We start from the raw sequence: 19957 nt of genomic DNA, 5'->3' as shown, positions 1-19957 counted from the left end.
AACCAGCAGCACCACCCTCCACACCGAAGTTAACAAAACATGGGTGCTATAAACTATGAGAATGATGTATGAAAAAAGCTATATGTCATCACTTATATGTTTGCTGATGTATGCACAATATGAAAGTAATTTGTATAAGGTCAACAAATTAAATGAAGAAGACAGTAAACTATAACTGGGAATCCACATAGGAAACAAGATTTCCGCAGTGACGCTGTCTGCCGTAAACAGCATCCTGCATCCAGCAGTATCCCCAGGCGATCTGAGTTGACAGCTGCCAGCTAACCTGCCGTCACCAGGCTGACTGACAGCAAAATGTTACTGGATCAAAGCAATTTTCATGTGAGCTCTATGGGGGAAAAAATCAGCAGTGTTTGTATGCAGCCTGTTGATTCATTGATTTTAATTCCCCACTCACCCAGCAAATGTGAGGAATCTGGCCTGTAAAGTTAGTGTAACATACAACTCACAACTCATAGACAGGCTTGAACAATCAATGGAGACACAAGTTGACAACAAAGATAAAGCGGGATATTTGTGCGATTGTAACAGCTGTCTGTGCATAAAAATAGACTTAAAGCATTAAAAAAAACTGTCCTGTCTGGTCCAAGCTTTTTCACAGACAAGCCAACATGAGCCAAAACAGTAAAGTTTTACGCTGTTGACACTAAAAACAATGAACTGATGGATGCTCACAAAGGTCTTAAGAGCTTAGGGGAACTGTAGAGTCCAATGATGACTGAACTTTTAAATATCTAAGCTTTCATTTGGCAGTGAACGGCATCAGGAATAAGAACTGTAATGGAAAATAATTTTATAAGTTCAATATATTTTTCCAATCATTTTTATTTGCCTCATTTCTTTGTACCATATGCTCATTCAGCACCTCTTATCAGCACCATCAGTGTTTTAATTAAAACTGCATGGCCATCATGTGATACCCAAAATATTTTCTCCATATGTTTGTTCAAACCATGTTCCATGTAATCTTGGCAGAGGTCTTCAAAATTGCTTTCAAGTCACCCAGAACAAGGCGGAGGAATGGTTCCTCCTTGGCTTGCTGGAGCCTTGAAGTTCCTAATGATGACATCAAACGTTCAGAGTGAGTCGTGCTTGCCCTCGCCACCCCCTGATCTGCAGGCAGAGAAGGCAGCGGTGAGCTCATGCTGGGAGGAAGTCACTTTGCCACTGAAAGTGAGGGAGACAGAGACAGAGACAGAGACAGAGTAACATCTGGCTAAGCCCAGGAAGTGAGGCAGGATGCTTGCAGGCCAGGTGTCACCGTTAGTGATGGAAAAACCCAATCATGATTTGGAGTGGACGGTGCAGCTGGGTCAGCCACTTCCTGTAAGTCCTTACCACCTTGACACTAGCACCTCTTGTTTCCCTATGTCACATCCTATTCACGAGACCCACCCTGAAGATTCAGGATCTGGGTCAGCACCTGCCAGCTATAGGCGCTGCCTGGTGTCTCTCAAAAAGATGACGTAAGAGACCATTATCAAATGTTTGTCTCCCTTTCCCCCTTCTCATTCAGTGTCCTGTTCCCCTCGGCAGCAGGAATGCGGTTTGTACTCTGTGAATAAAGAGACATGCATAGGCTTGTGCTACATCTTGCACAGCTGGGACACAGTGTGTGTGTGTGTTTGTACACATATGCTTTTTTGTGTAGCATGCACACATGTGTTTATTTGCCCGATTATCTGTGTGTCTGTTGGTCAACAGAGCTGAGTCACTGTGTAAATACGTGGTGTGTGGCTAAAAACCACATGTAATAAATGTTAATGCATGGTTTATATCCTCATTTGGGGTTTGATTACAGCCTCAATTATCTTACAGGGCCACAGGTGTGCTTTGTAGAACTGTTCTTCTGATCTACCCGGCACGGTTCATCTTTGTCTTGCTCTGCTGACTGTCTGTCAGGGCAGATCAGTGGGATCCAGATGTTTTTTGCAGGGCTGAATCTCAGCACTCCCCGAACTTCTCAGACCCCTAGAGCCAAGGTAGGCCCGTCTGCCTGTCTGTCTGAGAGGCACGCGCCTCCCCCAGGTCGCTCACATGAGCTCAGCTTCCAGGTCGTGCAACACGGGCTCAGTAATTGACCCAAATCAAATGCTCACCGGTAAAAAACGTGCCCCTCGCGGCCCCGGTTGAGCTTTGTTCTTCGACCCTAGTTTTAATACTTCCTCCAACTCAGTGCAACGCTCAGGATGTTACACTCTGGTTGGCCACAATCAGACAGAACAGGGAGTTCATAATCTAGTCAAGCAGACACAATGGGTGATGGAAAGGTTTTGTTGTCCTGATGGAAAGATCTAATGTGTTTAATCGCACACATTTTCTCCGAGGCAACCAGACCAGCCACACACACACACACCCATAAACTGGGACCTGTAAGTCTTATTCCCTCTGGCTGCCTGATACTTTATTTTTTGTTAATCAGTGATGAAAAATCTTCTCTTGTGAAATGTCTTTAATGTCAAACAGAATCTTTCATTAATTAGTGAGGGTCATGGCTTTCTGACTTACAGCAGATGTTAGTTGAGAAACCCTATGTGCTTAAAGAATGATATGGTGTTATTCATTTAATTAAAACAAAATTATTTCCAAATCATTGTGTCTCATCTATAAAATCAATTAAGCAAAACTATGACCTAAGACAGCATGTTTGTCTCTCAGGAATATTTTTTTCTGTTGCACACACTGTCTACGCTTAAATGGATTTCACGGTGATGCACATACATTGCTGATGGGTGTATCGTCCTGAGTGTATATATGTGTGGAGACATTAGCTTTTGTCTGAGGTCATATGTTTATGGTCTTGTGATGATGTGATTGACAGGACCCAATTGAGACGGGGACCCCCTGACTCCTCCCCTCAGCAGACTGGGACCTCCCGCACTGTGAAACGTTATCCGTCATCCTCTGGGCCTATAACCTCCAACGCTCTACCCAGTGGCAACGGCTACACTAATAGCCATGTCAGTGAGCACAGGAACCGGCATGGACACAGAAACGGGCATGGCAATGTGCACTCCTTTAACACTCACAGGCCTAACAGCGACGGCCAGCTACACGGACAGTTCAACAATGTATTATCACCAGCAGGTAAGGACAAAAAACGTAACATATCTACTGCCAATTGAGTGTCATTAAACTTCTGTCCTCACCTAAGATGCATATTTAACATTTCCACTCTCCCTAGCCACATCAAAACAAACACGACCCATCCTGGCTCAATTTACAGATGTTATGTTACACACATACACATCCTGTGTTGTCATCGTTAAATGGAACATTAGCCACAAGGAAAAAAGTTGGCAGCTTCCCAGGCTGCACTTCCCTTCTCCCACCGTCCACCCTCCCGACTCCCTCTGTGGTCTGCATCTCACCAGACGGACAGACGTTTGATATCAGTGATATCTGCATACAGCGTGTGAGCATGTGTGTGTGTGTGCTTGCTGGTCCACAATCTGCTGGAGAGGAACACGAGCAGTGTGTGTGTGTTCTTGTGTGTTTGCACAGTTACATGCTTTGATGTGTTTGGGAATCTGCACTGTCACCTATCTGACATGACAGGCACTGAAGCTTGGCGCCTCTACCCACAACAAAAAGAAATGTGATCTTTCCTTTTCTAATTTTTACTCTCTCCTCACTGCTTCATCCTCCTCTGATCCACTATCCAGCATACACAGCTGGACTTCAAACTTCCCTTGTTTTTGAGCCCTGTACCACAGCAACGGCTTTTGAACAGCTTCCCACCATTACACAATGTTCACTTACACGCACGCTCTCTTTGTCTCTTTCACACATACACACTTCCAAAACACCTTTTCCCAAAGATAAAGGGCTTGGAGACCTGCCCAATACCTAATAGTATTCTCTCCTCGATTTGCTGGCCTGTGGCACATTGCTCATTCAGCTGCAGCGTGCCACTGGCCAGCCGTCAGCACACACCCTCGCACACTTATAAACCTCCCTTTGCCCAGACGGGGAGTGTGTCACAGCGAGGCTGAAGGAGGAAGGATGCAGCTCGTCTCCAGCCAGTCCCTGCCGCTGCTCCTTCTCACACAGGTGTGTGTGTGTTTTCCAGGGGCCAACCTCACCTCCAACCTGGACCGCATCAAGATCGTCTTCACTCCCATGCTGTGCCGCAGGGTGTGCAGCGGCGCGCACTGCTACAACAGCTGTGAGAAGGGAGACATCACTACAGTCTACAGCGAGACCTCGCAGCAGCAGCAGCAGCAGCAGCAGCCAAAGAACCAGGGCTTCCGACTCTGTGAGTGTCGACTCTGGGCCCTCTGATCATCATTAAACCTATCATCTTTTCTAGTCTGCTTGTCATCCTGTATGCTTCTTCTTGTCTTTTCACATATCTTTTCCTCTCTCCTACTGCCTTTCTTGCTTACGCCCCGATTCTCACACACTTCCCCCGTGTCTCCATCCTACTTTCTCATTCCTTTTTTATGGGGTGAGCTTGACAAAATGGGTTCCCAGTGGCATGCTGTCTGTTCTGAATACCAAGCTCAGAGAGGAGGCAGAGTGGTCGAGATTAAAGCTGAGAGCGACGCTAAAAACTCTCACTGTCAAAGAGAAAGAGAGACAGGGAAAGCGGGAGAGACGGGGTTAGACCAGATTAAAAGTGGGCTCTGTAAAAGAGGACTAATCTCCCCTCACACACACACACGTGGAGCTGGTGGTCCCACGCTCCCAACACTTAGCCCCATCTCTTTGCGGTTTACACCTCGTGGTTGGCCCCACCGTTAACCATTTAACGTGCTCCCTGGGAGAGCAAGAACGAATGAAAGAGGAGAGAGAGGGGCAGAAAGAGAGAAAGAGTAGCAGCATGAACAGGATTTTATAGGGATTACATTAAACCTTCCATTTATCCGGGGGGCTTTGCTCCAAATTCACACAGGAGTGTCCATGGGAAGGGGGGGGGCGGTCAATGCCAAGGGTAGGGTTGTACCCCCGCATGTTTCTTAGTTTCTCATCAGTTTTAAGGGTCCAACTAAGGCTCAGACTAATTACTACGTGTGGATTAGAACGTGCACATACCACACACATACATGTCTACCCCAGCCATAACTCACATAGATGAAAAGTCAAACAGGTACACAAACATGCAACCTACTTTCACCTAAGTGCACTAAGCTCTTTGGGGAGGACGTAGCTGACTTATGAATATATAAACAGATTGATGTTGCAGATTTATGTGCCCATTAATGGGGCTTTGGAACATGGTGTAGATATTCCAAACACTTCAGCGTCCTGGCAGAAGCCCTCCACAAGATTACATTCCTGGCACCTCCACTTCTTCCTGAGCGGCGGTTTGTTTTTGTGCCCCATTTTTATTCTCTAGAAATCTCTCTCCATTATGTAAAAACAAGTGTTAAATAGTGTGTTAAAAAGAGATTGCCCTCCATTTAGGCTTGCATCCTGTTATTGCCTGGGTGTGCGTGTTCGTCAAGGAATGTCAAGTGGACAGCAAACAGTTATCTCATGCTGTTGTTATGTTCCCTACACAGTGCAATAAAATCTGGCTGGATAATTACAACAGGCTCCCTTGATACGCACCCTGTGTACAACACTTACTTTAAAGCCTGATATTAGATCGGGTAGGAGCAGTCTGTTTATTGAGTGAGAAGTGTGTGTGTGTGTGTGTGTGTGTTGGGTTGTTAGAGGTTGTTTAACAGACAGACAGATAGGCAGACAGGGAGCGTGTTGCAGAGTTGACAGTAGGCTGTTGTCTAAGAATAGTTTGTGCCCCACACCGGTGTGGGACTGGCCTGACACAGACCAGTGCAGATCTGCATCCCACATTGAAAGAATTTAATAGCCTCCTTGAGCCGATAATTTAGCCAGCATGTCTAATCACAGAAGGCCTTCCTGTGAGTGGGCACCAACACTGGATCTCCCTCACTCTGTCTCTTTCCGCATCGTTTTTCTCACATTGCTTAGTCCCTCTTTCTCTCCACTGCTGTCTCTTTTCTGTTTTCAATCTATTCGATGCACATTCTCCTCTCTTAATCCCTTTCTCTCCTTATCTGTTACTCCTCTATTCTTATTCCATCCCTCCCTCTCTTCCTCCTCCAGTCTCACTGTTGATAATGCTATGTGACAGGGAGCTCATTCCCTACATGCCATCGAGACTGTCCAGTGTCTCTCTGTTCCCTGTTTGCACCCTGTTAGTGTGTTACTGTCTGTCTCAATGAGGCAGTGAGGATGCAGCTCACAGCATGTTTCCATCACTAGAGTCCTCTTTCATCTCATAATATGTGGGCCATCTGTATCTCTAACTCTCTTGTAAAATAGTCCTCATATTGGTGGTGTGTGATACTTCTGAGACGGAAAAAATGTAGTGCTTAAATTTTTCATCCTTTTTGCCCCAAAAAGGTTCTTTTCTTATTTGTCACGGTTGGATAGATTTTTTTCATTTGATAGTCTTTGATGTTTTGAGTTAGGTGAGGTCAGGTCAGAATCTGTAGACGGGAGCACGCCCAGGTATGTAGGTTGCTCGGCTGGCACCCATCCCTTATGCCAAAAGATAAGGCCAATGAAAGGGCTGTGAGAGCTGTACTGTCAAACACCATCTGGTCAGTGCCGGCCTTTCCTCTCTGTCTCCCCTCAGGGTAAATTGCAAACTATAAATCAAACTGTAGAATGTGCATGTTTTGGGAATCAATTTACTTGAACAGTTAAGAGCCAGTTGACCTCCTTTGAAGTGTTTTGAAGCAATTTGACGATTTGATAGTTTGGGAAATTCTCGTTTGTTCTTGTGTTGCCAGCCCAGCAAGTGTTCCATGCAAATATCCATGAATTATATCCAGAATCATTACTAGATGAATCATCACTCATAACATTGCACATGATTACGTAATCACTGATTTGAGGCAAAACATGCCAAAGAAGGAAGTGCAGCGTGAGGGACAGTGCCATGGCTCTACCATCAGGACAAAGCTGAAAGTTTATTAATGTCATGTGGAGTGAGGTGTCTGGTAGTGCAGCAAGTAGAGAACAGCATTGTCTGATCAAACAAAGCACAGCCTGATCAGGCGATGCCTCAGCACATGCCCTTCCTATTAGGACTAATCCTTTCTGTTTTTAACACTGGATCCTTGTGTATGATGATGCATAAATCTGTGCAACTAAATGTGGTGTGTTGTATATGCTAATAAATCTCTCACTTCTAATGACTTCCTCTCATCTTCCTCTGACACCCCCCCCCCTGTGTTTATCTAATCTTTTTCTCTGCAGTCTTTTGCCAGATACCTTGTCTTAATGGAGGAAGATGCATCGGAAGGGACCTGTGCTGGTGTCCATCAAACTCAACGGGGAAGTTTTGCCACCTGCCAGCCCCACCTCCTGCCCGACCCACCCCTCACAGCCACAAGGACGTCAGCCACCAGGGATCAAAATCCCCCTCCCACTCCATGTACACTCTACCACTGTCCAATCAGCAAGGTAATCCCCTGGCACTGTGGCTGATGGGGAAACATCCTTTGCCCTTGTAGGGATATCTTTTAGCTAGTGTAGCTGCCGAGTTAGCCATCGACATGCCAATACTAGACAGTCTCTTTTTTCTCTTTACTGTGCAGCTTATCCCTACACTTGCCAACTGACAGATACCAAGCTTGTTTCATGTCAGCTCCACGTCAACTCCCATCTCATCTACTGTTTTAAAGAAGAGTTGAAAGCACAGATAATAAGCTTCAATGGCATGTTCCAATGTGGATTCTCTGGCTCGTCCTTCATGCAAAAGTCAGCACTGTCAAGACAGCTTGCAATTGATCAGCTGAATTCAGCACAAAAGATTTACTCACAATTTCTGTTTTACTTTTTTTACTCCCAATATTGATATGGCCTTTTTTCTTTGCCAATTACTCAATAACTACTCCTTGATTGTGAACACTGTTTACTGTGTTGTGCTCGCTCTTGCCTTTGCTGGCCAGCAGTGCAGGTCAGACTCTATTTTGAGCAGAATAAGTAATGGATGACTCAGTGGAAACCCTCATATTGTTCACACAATGCTGCTTTTATCAAACAGAAGTGAATATTAGAAACACTGCAAGGCAACATCACAAAGTTTTGACAATGAGTATAAAAGGGAAAGATTTGCTCACTTTCCAACTCTATCTCTATCTATTTCCTCCTCTCATCTCGCTCTGTCTAACAGTAAGTAGAAGCAGAGGCTTTGTCTTACATAATTAAATTCCAGTCAGACGTCTTCCATCCTCCGTTTTGAATTAAAGTACACGCATAATCATAGTTAATTGAAATGAGTCCAAGGTCTGTATTGTCATTACACAACAAAGAAATGATCCTTCCTGTCAGTATGCTCTATATATGCAAGGAGGCAGTTTCATACCCAGGACTGTTGATAAGGTCTACTTCTTCTCCTTGGACTCTCCCTGACGTCTGTCTGGGAGACAATGATTTATGAGAGTGGCTCAGGATTCTGGGAAAAAACCCTGGCACTCCCTGAAGATAGATGCATCCCCCTGTCAGAAGGACAAAAGAGCTCATTCTCCACATTGCAACATCTTCTCAACTCCTCAACAAATCTGTTTTTGGTCTTTAAGATGATTTGATTCAAACCACAAAATCCCAAACTCTTTGTGTTGTCGTTGTTGTTTTGTAGTATCTTAATAATATCTTCACTGCTGGGAATTCCCATTGTAGATCTCATAGCTTGGTGATGAAGCAAACTAAGTGTGTGTTGAACAACTTTGTGCAGGATGTTTGCTGGTAGCTCACAAAATGCAGTATGTATATACAGCTTTTATCCATTGCCTGAGGATGCTTCCACTCACTTATTCAAAATCGGAAACTATAAACTATTCACAATATTGTATAAACTGTGGGTCACTCCTTCTCCAGTGTCTCTCCACCCATCATTGGTGAACGTCCACATTCAGCACCCTCCGGAGGCCGAAGTCCGCATTCACCAAGTAGCTCGGGTACAGCCTGGGCAGAGACCGACCGCCACAGAGGGGGCTCACTCTGTCCAGCAGCGCTCCCAGCCTGGGAACAGGCATGAACCCACTAATGAGCATAGCAGCAGGCACCCACACACCAATGGGAATGGAAATGGCCATGGTCAAGCCAGGCTGCACAACGGACATGTTGGAAGATGCTTTCAGGAAACAGTTGATGGACAGGTATTGACAGTTTTAAATAATTAAAACACACTATGTACACTGTCATCACTAGCTGATGTACACCACCTGCTGTACCCAACCCCAGCATAGGTGTTTAAACCAGTAAGAGAAAGCACTGTTTTATCACAGGTATCCTCATGTTCCCTTCCCATCAGCGTCTCTAACACCTGCTGCCTCAAACAGGAACTGGGCCCGTGGCTATGGCTTATGTCATGTCCAAAATTAATGAGCTCTGACCACACTGCTCATCTCATGTTGCACTAGTTCCCCAAAACAGGCATGTTATGAGTTAGGATGTGTTCAGAGGACAGAGGTTAAGCTTGAAATCCAGCCCATGTGGTTTGCTGTGGCCCAAATGGGAATACTTTCATGGTCTGTATGGCACCATGCATACGGTGTGGCACGCATTGCAGATTTACTGCCCTTTGCATGGTCAGGTCAGTGTTTGGATGTCACAACAGACATATATCGAAGGGAAAAATAAGTTAGAAACGAGAAGGAATGAAGTGGCATTGCGTGAGCTTGGCTAATCCAATATTTAATACAGCATATGTTTGCTTGGCTGTGATAAGGTGTCATGTTTGACTCTTAGCCTTTAGGTTTACAGTTGTAACAACACAATCTGTAGCAGAGTTGTTTTTGCCAGCATTATTCCTTGAACAAGTTTGTTTGCTAAACTGCAGCTCCCATTTTCTCTTCTCCGGTTTCTTAGAGAGCTTGAAATTAAACCTTCCAGTCACAGTGATTTTTCAGAATCCCAACAGAACAGCCTCAGAAAAGAAGCATACAAAAGCTTTGGCCTTTAGTTTTCCTTCTTCTCCTGCCAGTATGCCAGTTTGGTGTTTTCCAGAAGAATGTCCTCTCTGTTGCCTCTTTAGTTTCATAAATCTCTGTTGGCCAAAAATCCAATAAGCAAGGTCTGATAGGAATCTCTCTTCACAATTAGCCAAGTGCCTTAATGAGGCATGCCAGGAGCTGTTCTTGAGACTCAGTGTTTATGTCCTTCTCCAACTAACTAGTCTCAGATGTGTCTGGTTCACTCTGTCCTTGAAGATAGGTGTACATGCACACTCTGACATGAACACACTTACAATTTCTGCCCATGCTTATGCATTCACAATTGCACGCAAACAAGCATGCATGCACAAACACGTAACATTTATTCTCAAAACTCATTTCTTAGATTTAACACAGATGTGTGTTGTTGCAGTGTGGCAAGCCTCTGCCAGGCCTAACCAAACAGGATGATTGCTGTGGAAGCGTGGGCGCCTCCTGGGGTCTAAACAAGTGCCAAAAGTGTCCAACCAAACCAGGTAAGCCCTCCCGACTAATCAGATCAGAGCAATTTTTTGTTCCGCTCTGTTCCATTACATACTTAAATTGAATCTATTTCTAATCTGGTCTGATTCTGTTGGTATTATTCTCTGTTGTGCTATTGGTATGTTGATCTCTTGGCATTCTTGCACTGTTCACATTGGATCAAAACAGCAAGTAGCAGCTGGGTTCTACTTTCATAGTGCTGTATATTAAGGTGTTTCGTCAGTAGTGCCTGTTATAGTCCTTAGCAGCAGTTGTTTATGCATGGTGTATTTTTACAGCATTTATCACAGGCTTAAACAATACCGATGACTGGTGATGATTAGCACATAACACTCTTCATTAAATTCCTGAAGTCTTCTGTGGCAGCTGTGTGATTCACCCATGCACCCAGTTGTAAAAATGAAGCCGTTTTCGCTTCCATAAAACCAATACCGGGAAGCAAATGAAAACACTTTTAGCATTAAGATGAGAGTGGGGCAGGAGTGCCACCCACTCTGTGGGCAGAACCAGACAATGTGGCCTTGAAAGAGTGAGAAAACTGTTTCCCAACCAGAGCTGCGGTAGGTTCGAGAATCAGCAGCAGGGTGGTTGTATGCCGGCAGGCAGGGTGGGTGGTGAGACTACTTCACTATAGACGGGGACTCACGCGGCCTGACAGCTCTGCATTTTATTTGGAGGGTGTGGTTTGCTGAACGTCCCTGTGCTGGAGCAAGACTTTCTATGAGGGGCTCATGGGAAGCAGCTTTGGTGGCACATGGGGATACTCAGTTATTTCCCGACATTCTTATGTATAATCATATTATGGCCATGCCCACAGATGTCAGTTGGCTGTCAAAGTTTTCATACCTTGTTTAATGTCTGTCCGAACCTTAATCAGAAGCAGACATCATCCCTCTTTGTCTCCTCCATCTATCATAGATGCTGATCCATTCTTTTCTCTCAAACTCTTTATCTCTCTCAGCATGCCTAAGTCCCACCACAATTTCTTTTGGCTCCCAGATGTTTTCCTCTGCTCCTTCCTTTGAAGTTTGATGGAGAAACAGAATGAGCACCCTATTGGCTCATTCTTGTAGATGTTTTGGGGGGCAGCATACTGCAGGCAAGGGTTTGAGGTCACACGCAGGTAGGCAGACAGGGAAGTAAGGATAGACAGAATGAAAGAGAGGAAAAATGAAGTCAAAATGAAGTCATGCACTACGTCCCTGAAGTCTTGGAGGGAGCTTTAATAAGAGAAATGCTTCGAATTCCTCTAGAGTGTTATTGTTCTCAGTTTAGACACTTGGCTAGATCTTCCAACTGCAATCCTCCCTTACTGGCTCAGATGTATTCCTTCTTACATGTATGACAGGAATGATATACAACCTGGAGACAACAGCTCCTGAAAAATGATGCTATTCTTTTTATTTCATAGTGAATGGGTCAGTTGTCGGCTTGGAGCGTTGGGAAAAGTCACATAGCTTTATAAGAGTCCCCTGTGTCTCTTGTTGAGTATGTGTTAATGATGTCACGAAAGCCCAGTTGGTGTTTAGGGGCGTAACACTACCATTGGTCAGTTTATTGCTGGTCACAAAATGCACTGTTGATTGACAGCAAGCATTGCTACTTAATATATTTTATTACATTTATAGATGATGCCAGTATGACCACACTACAGCTCTGTTCCAGACAGACTTTCGAGTAAGTCTCTGCTTCCTGGATTTACTTTGGATATCTCTATTATCCCATTCCAGGCCCATTCTGCTTCCACATCACAGTCAGTATGATTGCATTTGATTCACTTGATGAAGTGAATGGTTCAGTCACTGATAATCAGCTTTATACAAATAATATAGACTCGTAATGAATTGCCGATGTTGCAGTCTAGCAGTAAAGTCTGTGAATGTATATGCATTTCAGCACAGCTGATGACATTTTCTCTCTTGGGATTAGTTATTATTATACACCAAGGACTTTATGTCACTGTTGTGGCAATAAGGGAGGAGATTATGTGTGTGTAATGTGTGTGTGTATGTGAAGGAGAGCTGACGTTATGGAGGCATGAATGCCAGCGTGTCCTATCTCAGTGGGAGCTGAAGCCTTTAGGAGCCAGGACCTTTAAAAGTCACATGCTGTGGATTCCTGGATTGTAATGAGATCCAGATCAACCAGAGCAGGCTGTAGTCAGCTTCATTCCTCTGGTGGTTCTGATGATGAGATGGAGTAAATGCACTGCACTTAATTTCAAACTAGTGCAATCAAGGGTTGTAAAAACTGATGTAGAGGTAGTTAAAACTGTGTGCATGTGTGAAAGATAACCACCCACGTGTTGAGTCAAGTGAGGATGAGCGTAGGTGAGTGCGGCAGGAGGCAACTTGGTTGCACAAGTACCATATGAAGCACATGGCCAAGAGGAAGTTTATCCTTGAAAAGCAAAGAGCCAGGATAGTGATGTTTGTGCAACTCTGGGAATGTCTTATGCTTACATTTCTATCAGTAAAGTAATCTGAAGTTACTTAAGCCAACTGGAGGCCATTTTCTCTGACCCATACTGCAGCATTGGCATGGCTCTGTATAATTGTGCTGGCAGCCCCTCCCTCACTGTGAGTTTCACAGCTAATGGAATTCCACAAGCCGTTTGTCTCCCCATCTGTCATTACTGGGCAGCTTCTCTCTCTGTGACACTCCCCGTCTGCGATGCTGGGAGGCTTCCCAGGGAGCCAGATCAGACGTCTCCAGGGCCTAAAGTAACCACCACACCCACAGGAGCCTTGGCCTCCTCTAACTCTGTCTCCCTGGGTCATCAAGGTCGTCATGATGTCAATGCCCTAGCGCTCTCTTTGCCCCTCCCTCTATTCCACCTCTATCTGTGGGAGTTGTCTGCCTGGTTTGCCCCCCCCCTCCTCTCCATGTCTCTCTGTAACAAGGACACTATTCTTCATGAGGTTTAGATCAATAAAGTCAGATGAGGCAAAGAAGGAGGGGGCCCACAGGGCTCCACGACTTCCAGATCTTCCCACATGAACTCATCCCTCCCAAATCTCCCATCTATTCCCCAGACGTTTAATCTGACATCCATCAAGAGGCCAAAGTCTGTGCTTATTACTTTTTATTAGCGCTGATCAAACATGAACACTTGTTAATGACCAACAAAACCCAGAGATGCTGTGACTTTACCTCAGAAATAGGGAGCGAGAGAACAGATGTATTGGAAGAGCTCCACAGCGGCTTCTCATCATTATTAGATAGAGATGTCACATATCTTTGACAGCATGTGATTCACTGATGTTGACTTGGTGTTATCCCTTCACAACTAAAATGATGGAATCCATTAGCTGGGCAGCAGTGTGGCTGAGCAGACCTAACCACTATGTGATAGAAATCCCAGTTGGAGGCAGATGGTTATAAAGTTTGTGTTGCATTTCTTAAATGGATACAAGCTACGTTAAGCACATTTTTATTGGGAATGTACCACGGCAAGCCTTCTTTTGGAACTAGCCCAGGTGGTTAATATTCCACAGTGATTTGGAGATTACGGAGGAATGTGGGTCTGTTTTAAACGTGCATTTGATGTGGTTTACTTACTGTCATCAGCATCTTGGAGAAGCGCGTGAAGCGAAATTGTGAAATTACAAAGACAGATGAAAAATGCATACTTTCGTGAATAGAAACAATGAAAAGTATGTTCTGGGTAAAACCTTAATGTTGTAAAAAATGAAATAATCTCTTCTTCAAAGCCTTTATGCTGCTGCTTCACATTTGCCATGGGATGGCAATGTTGAAGCAATGTAATATACACAGCTAGATTGAGGCAATACCTTGTAGCTTGTACATCGGTTTTGTGTCTATGTCTGTATCAGCAGGAGGATGTTGATATTAGTCCCATGTGTCCTAACTGATTAGCCTTTGCTTCACTAGCAGAGACACATTATTTACAGGGCATGTGATATGGACCGTGCCATAATGACAAACGTGGCTCGTGCCAAGGAGACATTCTGTTTTGAAAGCAAATGAGTTCCCTTTAAGCTGTTTGCTCCAATCAAGCATTGGCTCAAAGGCCAAGAAGAGATGGCTTTGCCATCTTAGAGACTCAAAAGACCTGAAACCCTCCACAGTGATTAAAGAGCTCTGCTTGCTCCTGGTTTCGGCGGCACCAGTTTGTCCCGTGGCGGCATGTCAGGAAGTAAATTGCTGGAAAGGGTCCTGAGGAGGACTTGGCTTTTGGTGGTTTTCCTATAGAGTGGCCCCCAATGGAGTGGAAAGGAAGACTGTCTCCTGTTCCTGTCCCATGGATGGCATCAATCCCTCCCGACTCCCACATGTTCTCAGCTTTTCCAGCAAGTTAAGGGTAGAAGCCCAAGACTAAGGTTGCCTCCCAGGCAGGTCCATGGGGAGGCTGGTGAAGGGCTCTGAGCCCTGTGATTGATGGACCAGACTTCTCAGTCGCCTTAGAAGAACAGCCCCGGGCCGGGTGGTCTGTGGGGTGATTGTACCAAATTAGCAATTAAAGATTTCTGTACAGCTGAGGAACTCATCTGACTATAAACTCTTTCCGTTCTCAGCCTCCTGCCTCCGTCTCTCTTTACTTTCGCTCTCATTTTGCATAAGCTGTCCTTTCATTTGAACACCCACAGCAGTGCTCTGCAGGGAACAAACTTTACTTTCATGTTAAAAAGGGACTTAAGAGATTTATTTCAATTTAATTTAGGAAAGCACCACCAATCAAGAATCTCCAAGGACTTTGAATTACACTTTCAGGTCAGAGAACTCGAGCAAATATTATTGAACAGTTGCCTGTGGAAATGCAACACAATTGAATGGAGACGGACAATAAATTAGTAAGGGGTGACAAAGTCTTTTGTTGAACAGGGCTAAATGGATGGACAACAATTGGATGTTTCTGTCTGTACCCACAATGGATACAGACCAGTGTGGGTCTACAGTTTTTGTAACTAAGGGTGACACTAATGATGCACAGCTTGAGATCACTCTTGCAAGCCACTGCCTGTGAAACTCTAGGTTTTCTAGACAAATGACTGTAGAAATAAGCATGAGAACTGGCACATCATTAAAACCTCAGATGATACCATAATTCTTAGCTTTCATGCAATAATGAAAGTTAAATGGCCACGTTTTCACTGATTTCAAGCTCTGGTGCTTATTGTCTTTTCTTGAGGTCAATGTACAGAATACATGGTTCTGATTTACCAGTACAGTACAAGAAGGAACTACAGTGATTTGTTAAGCAAAACTTCAAAAATTACAAAATTAATGAGCGAATCAAACAGCCAAGAGTCTCTATATCTCATGATAAATTAATTCTACAGAAGGCAACATGCTATTGTCAACCTCTTTTCATTTCAGCAGCTGTTTTTAAAACTTACATTAAATTCAGCACATAAGGGCACGTTCAATACAATCTCCCAAGTGAGATCCTGTGTGAAAATGAAATTTTACGATCATAAACTCTAAATGTGTCAGTGGAAACTTGCTCAATACCTCTTATATAATTAGGTTTTAAAACTGCTCAAGACTTTTACAACATCTCAATCTTCTCTCTCAAGCCATTTTAAGACAAGCAGAGTTTTGAAACGAGCTGTCTCTCAGACTCATGTTGAAGTTGTCACTGACTGCAGAGGTCCTCACCTCCCTGCTAATAAGCTTTATTGAGACACCCGGACCTCCCCCACTGGGCTTCCCTTGGCATGTGCGCTCTGCTGTCACTCAGGCCAGACTTTCCCTGATCCTGTCGCTGCAGGAGGGCGTGCCCACCGCCCTACCACAACAGCTCATTACTCAGAAACTTTGAAAGGGGGATTAGGAGGGTGCGGAGGAAGATGAGGAGGTGGGCGTCGCTTTGACACAGTTCCCCCCTTTTCACGTTGCCCCCTTCATGCTGACCCACTTCTGCTTTGTCAACCCTCAGGTACATTGACCCTGCCTGGTCCACTGGGTCACAGCGGGACCAAAACATAACTTAGCTTCCAGGTCTGCGTTCCCAGAAAGCCTCCATGTGGCACACATTCCAGCCACTCCTGGGAAAATGACACTGGTCGCGACTGATCGCTGGCTTTGGTATTGACAGGAGAGTTTGGTATCCTGTACATATTGAAGGCTAACAAAGTAGTTTTTTCATTGTATGTGTTTGGTATTGCTTCTAATGTATGGTGGCATAGGTAGCTGAAGATGGGTTATAGAGATGTGATCTTGTCTGGTCCTGGTCCATCCAGATAGACATTTACATCAGACCAAAGCTCCCTTTCAGTTACTCACAGGTTTTCTGGAGCTTTGGTCACAAACACGGTGCAACTTTTTCTCCCTTTCCCAGAGCCCTCTGCCAGGGGAAGAGATGTGCTTTCTTTGCTGGCAAGGCCTTGACCGTAGTTTCTTGCATGCGTCACCACTGTTTTTACCCTTCGTCGCTGTGGCAGCATGTTCAAAGCAATGTTTTACTTTGGTAAAATCTTATTCTAGCCATGGTGTAAATCCAAAAAATTGTCATCACTGTAATTTGTTTCTGTTTTCTATGAGAGCAGAATGTGGGATACCAAGATTTCTCTCTACATTTATGAGATGAGACATAACAAACTTTGACGTACATATGCCACCAAATATCTTTTGAAATCCTGGCAGAAATGATTTTTTCCCTGCAGGTTTATGTGCTTGAAGTGGTTATCATGATTGCGAAGCAATATAAAGCAAGGTTGTACCATCATTGCTTTAAGCTGTCTGATTTATGACTGTAATTTGATTTGAGTGGACTGTAACACTGAGGAACAGATCCGCATGACAGTTCAGCATCTCATTATTCTTTGAGCTTTCCTCACCCAGACACACATTTTTCCCTCCAAAATCAGAGGTTGCATCATCTCTCTTCAACATGATATGGAGCAAAATGCTTCAGCTCAGTTTATGTCATTGACAGTTTATGTCATGGAAAAATCTGCTGCTAATAATCATAGTGTCTCTGTTTAGAAACCTCTGACACACTCTCTCTTTCTCTCCATAAGATGCACAGAAACAGAGATGATCTTTTCCCTATGATAGTCTCATTGACCTCTCTGTACATTTAATGTAGCATGCTGGGGCTTGACTGGGTGCCGAATGAGTAATGACATAATGTTTCAGGCCTCTGTCACTATTGCCGCACTGGGGCATTAAAAGACACACTGTGTTATTTACTGCAGCAGTTCTCTGAACCTCTAATGTACACACCAGAAGCACACATCATATGATTATTATTCCTCTGGTAAAACAAGCAGAAAGAAATTTTAAGCTAATCACCTTCCTGCTAGCCACACGTTAATCGTCATTCCTAATGTACACAGTTAAAGTATTAGTCTCTTATTTGCACTGTGGCTGATGATAAAGGTCAGGCTTGTCATGTAGGCTTCCTCAGCATATTTATGATATAAGCACTTCCTTCGTCTGTCTCTAGAGGTCTAGGAGACTTGTAGGTAATGTGATTATAAATGACGTCGAATGTTATCGTTACATTCTGCTGGATGGCAATGCTGTCTTATAAATGTCGTTGATGGGGATCCATTTCCATACACTCACTCTGGAGTCCCACGAGGCCCAGCTGTGGGTCCCCTCATTTTTCCTCTTGCCAAGATGCTCACATCTGTAAGTTATATCCCCTAAAACTGTGCTCCTCTTCTCCTTCAGCGATAAATGCGATGCTTTTTGACAGACAGGCACGGTACTCATTCTGCTCTTCTAAAGCTGTGCTTTCTCTTTCTGTTTGCAGCATATGCAGTGATTGCAAATGGACAAGTGGAGTGTTCCAAAGGTTTTAAAAGACTGAATCTCACACACTGTCAAGGTAAGCAATAAAATCTCTTAAAAATGTAAAAAAAACAGTTCACTATTTTTTATGTTGTGTTACATGATTCAACTCATACTGCATATTTTAATAGGTAGCTTATATAACAAAAACATATCTTACATTAAATATAATGACATGGATGTGATGGAAAAAAAACTGACTGCCCATGTGTTTCTATGCTTACATGGACCCCTGTGGACTTCTATAAAAGTATTTCTTGCTGTACGTCTGGCCCCTATGGGAACCAGGTCAAGACTACAATTAGCTTTCGTTCAGGGTCAGAGTTCAGCAGCCAATGAGCACCTGGCGCTGCTGCTCTAATTGGTCTTTGGGGTTTCTGAGTAGAGAATGGTGTGGCAGGCTATGATTATGGTAAATGTGACTCTCTGAGTAACTGGAAGCTTTAGTTACAGACCTGTTTGCTCAGTCTCCCTAAATATGCCAGCAGAAGAAAACCTGTGTAACTTGCAGCTCAGCCAGCCATTTGTATGCAAAAACAAACTTAGGTCATTCCTGGACATACAATGTATTTTCACAAAACCACCCACAGTGTCCACTGTGTAGATAATCTTTCCACTAGAGGATTCAGACTATTTATATTTGTTGTTGGTGTTAGTCTACAACACTGGAATTAATACACATGAACAAATAAACCTTGGCTGAAAGACACAGGAAAAATGTGCTGCTTAATCTGTGAACAATGCAACTGATGCCAATGCTTTAAATTACAAAGTGCAGCTTTTCTGAAGGTCTACTTGAGCTGCGTTAGTGACTTGATTAATGCTGTCATAATCCAAAATGCATTGCTTACTAAAGCCTATGAAGTGCAACAACATAAGTGTCCAATGAACTATAACAGGCCTCATCTGCTGGTTCAGCAAGTTCAACATGTTTTCTGATGTGCACAGTACTATTGGCCTCTTGATGTTTTCAGGTAACGATTGAGCTGGGAAACATATTTTAATAAAACAAAGACCTGTGGACAAGGACACTTATTTTCCAATAGTGTGTCAACTAGCCAACAACTGTGGAAATGTATCTTTCTATTATTCATGCTTTTCTTTTATGATTGTTTCAAGATGTTCCTCCCTTTCAGTTACTCATTTCTGTAGTTCCAAAAAAGCAAAGCTGACAGTTACCCACAATATTTACTGGAGCGTTTTAAAGTCTCTGTCCTGTTCAGCTGCTGCTCCGTTCCCAAAAATTATTTCTAATTTCAAGTCTGGCAACAACTGCCAAAGAGGCAAAAACCTGCTTTTTCTGGGATTTTGTCATTATTATCAGGATGGTGTCCAGCTTGCTAAACTGGGGCTCCTATTCTGAGCTGTTTGACTGTATTTTATTGGAACACAACAGAGCTTGTCTCATATTCAGTAACAGGCACAATTTACTGCTCTTTCTCTGTACACTGACCCTTGCGGTCAGTGACGTCCACGCCATGATACGATAAGATGCCCCAACGGAGCCATGCGCTGCTCTCTGACTTCAGAGACGCCTCCTTATCTTCAGAAGCTGCTTCTCAGAAACTAGGTCAGCTGAATTGGCCATTTGTAACTGTGCTTGTTAGATGAAAGGAACACATAGATGCTGTTGTGGGTGGTAAACTGGTGCCGGGAGCAGGTCATATTACTCACACACCACTTCAAAGAAGAGATGATGGAAGTCTTACATA

The 19957-nt window shown here is 43.9% G+C and overlaps 1 protein-coding gene across 1 annotated transcript in view; it reads left to right on the top strand.

The window, feature by feature from the left end:
- Positions 1-19957, top strand: part of LOC139211510 (latent-transforming growth factor beta-binding protein 2-like) — an 80782-nt gene that overhangs the window by 27844 nt on the left and 32981 nt on the right. The window contains exons 4-9 of the mRNA XM_070841708.1: positions 2843-3108; positions 4094-4279; positions 7258-7464; positions 8881-9161; positions 10372-10474; positions 18208-18282. Coding sequence (XP_070697809.1) covers positions 2843-3108; positions 4094-4279; positions 7258-7464; positions 8881-9161; positions 10372-10474; positions 18208-18282 — 1118 coding nt within the window. The remainder of the gene's footprint in view (positions 1-2842; positions 3109-4093; positions 4280-7257; positions 7465-8880; positions 9162-10371; positions 10475-18207; positions 18283-19957) is intronic.

The sequence above is a fragment of the Pempheris klunzingeri genome, chromosome 13 (assembly GCF_042242105.1).
Source record: "Pempheris klunzingeri isolate RE-2024b chromosome 13, fPemKlu1.hap1, whole genome shotgun sequence".
NCBI classification, from domain to species: Eukaryota; Metazoa; Chordata; class Actinopteri; order Acropomatiformes; family Pempheridae; genus Pempheris; species Pempheris klunzingeri.
The sequence above is the reverse complement of the archived record's forward strand: the minus strand, read 5'-3'. Positions and strand labels throughout refer to the sequence as shown.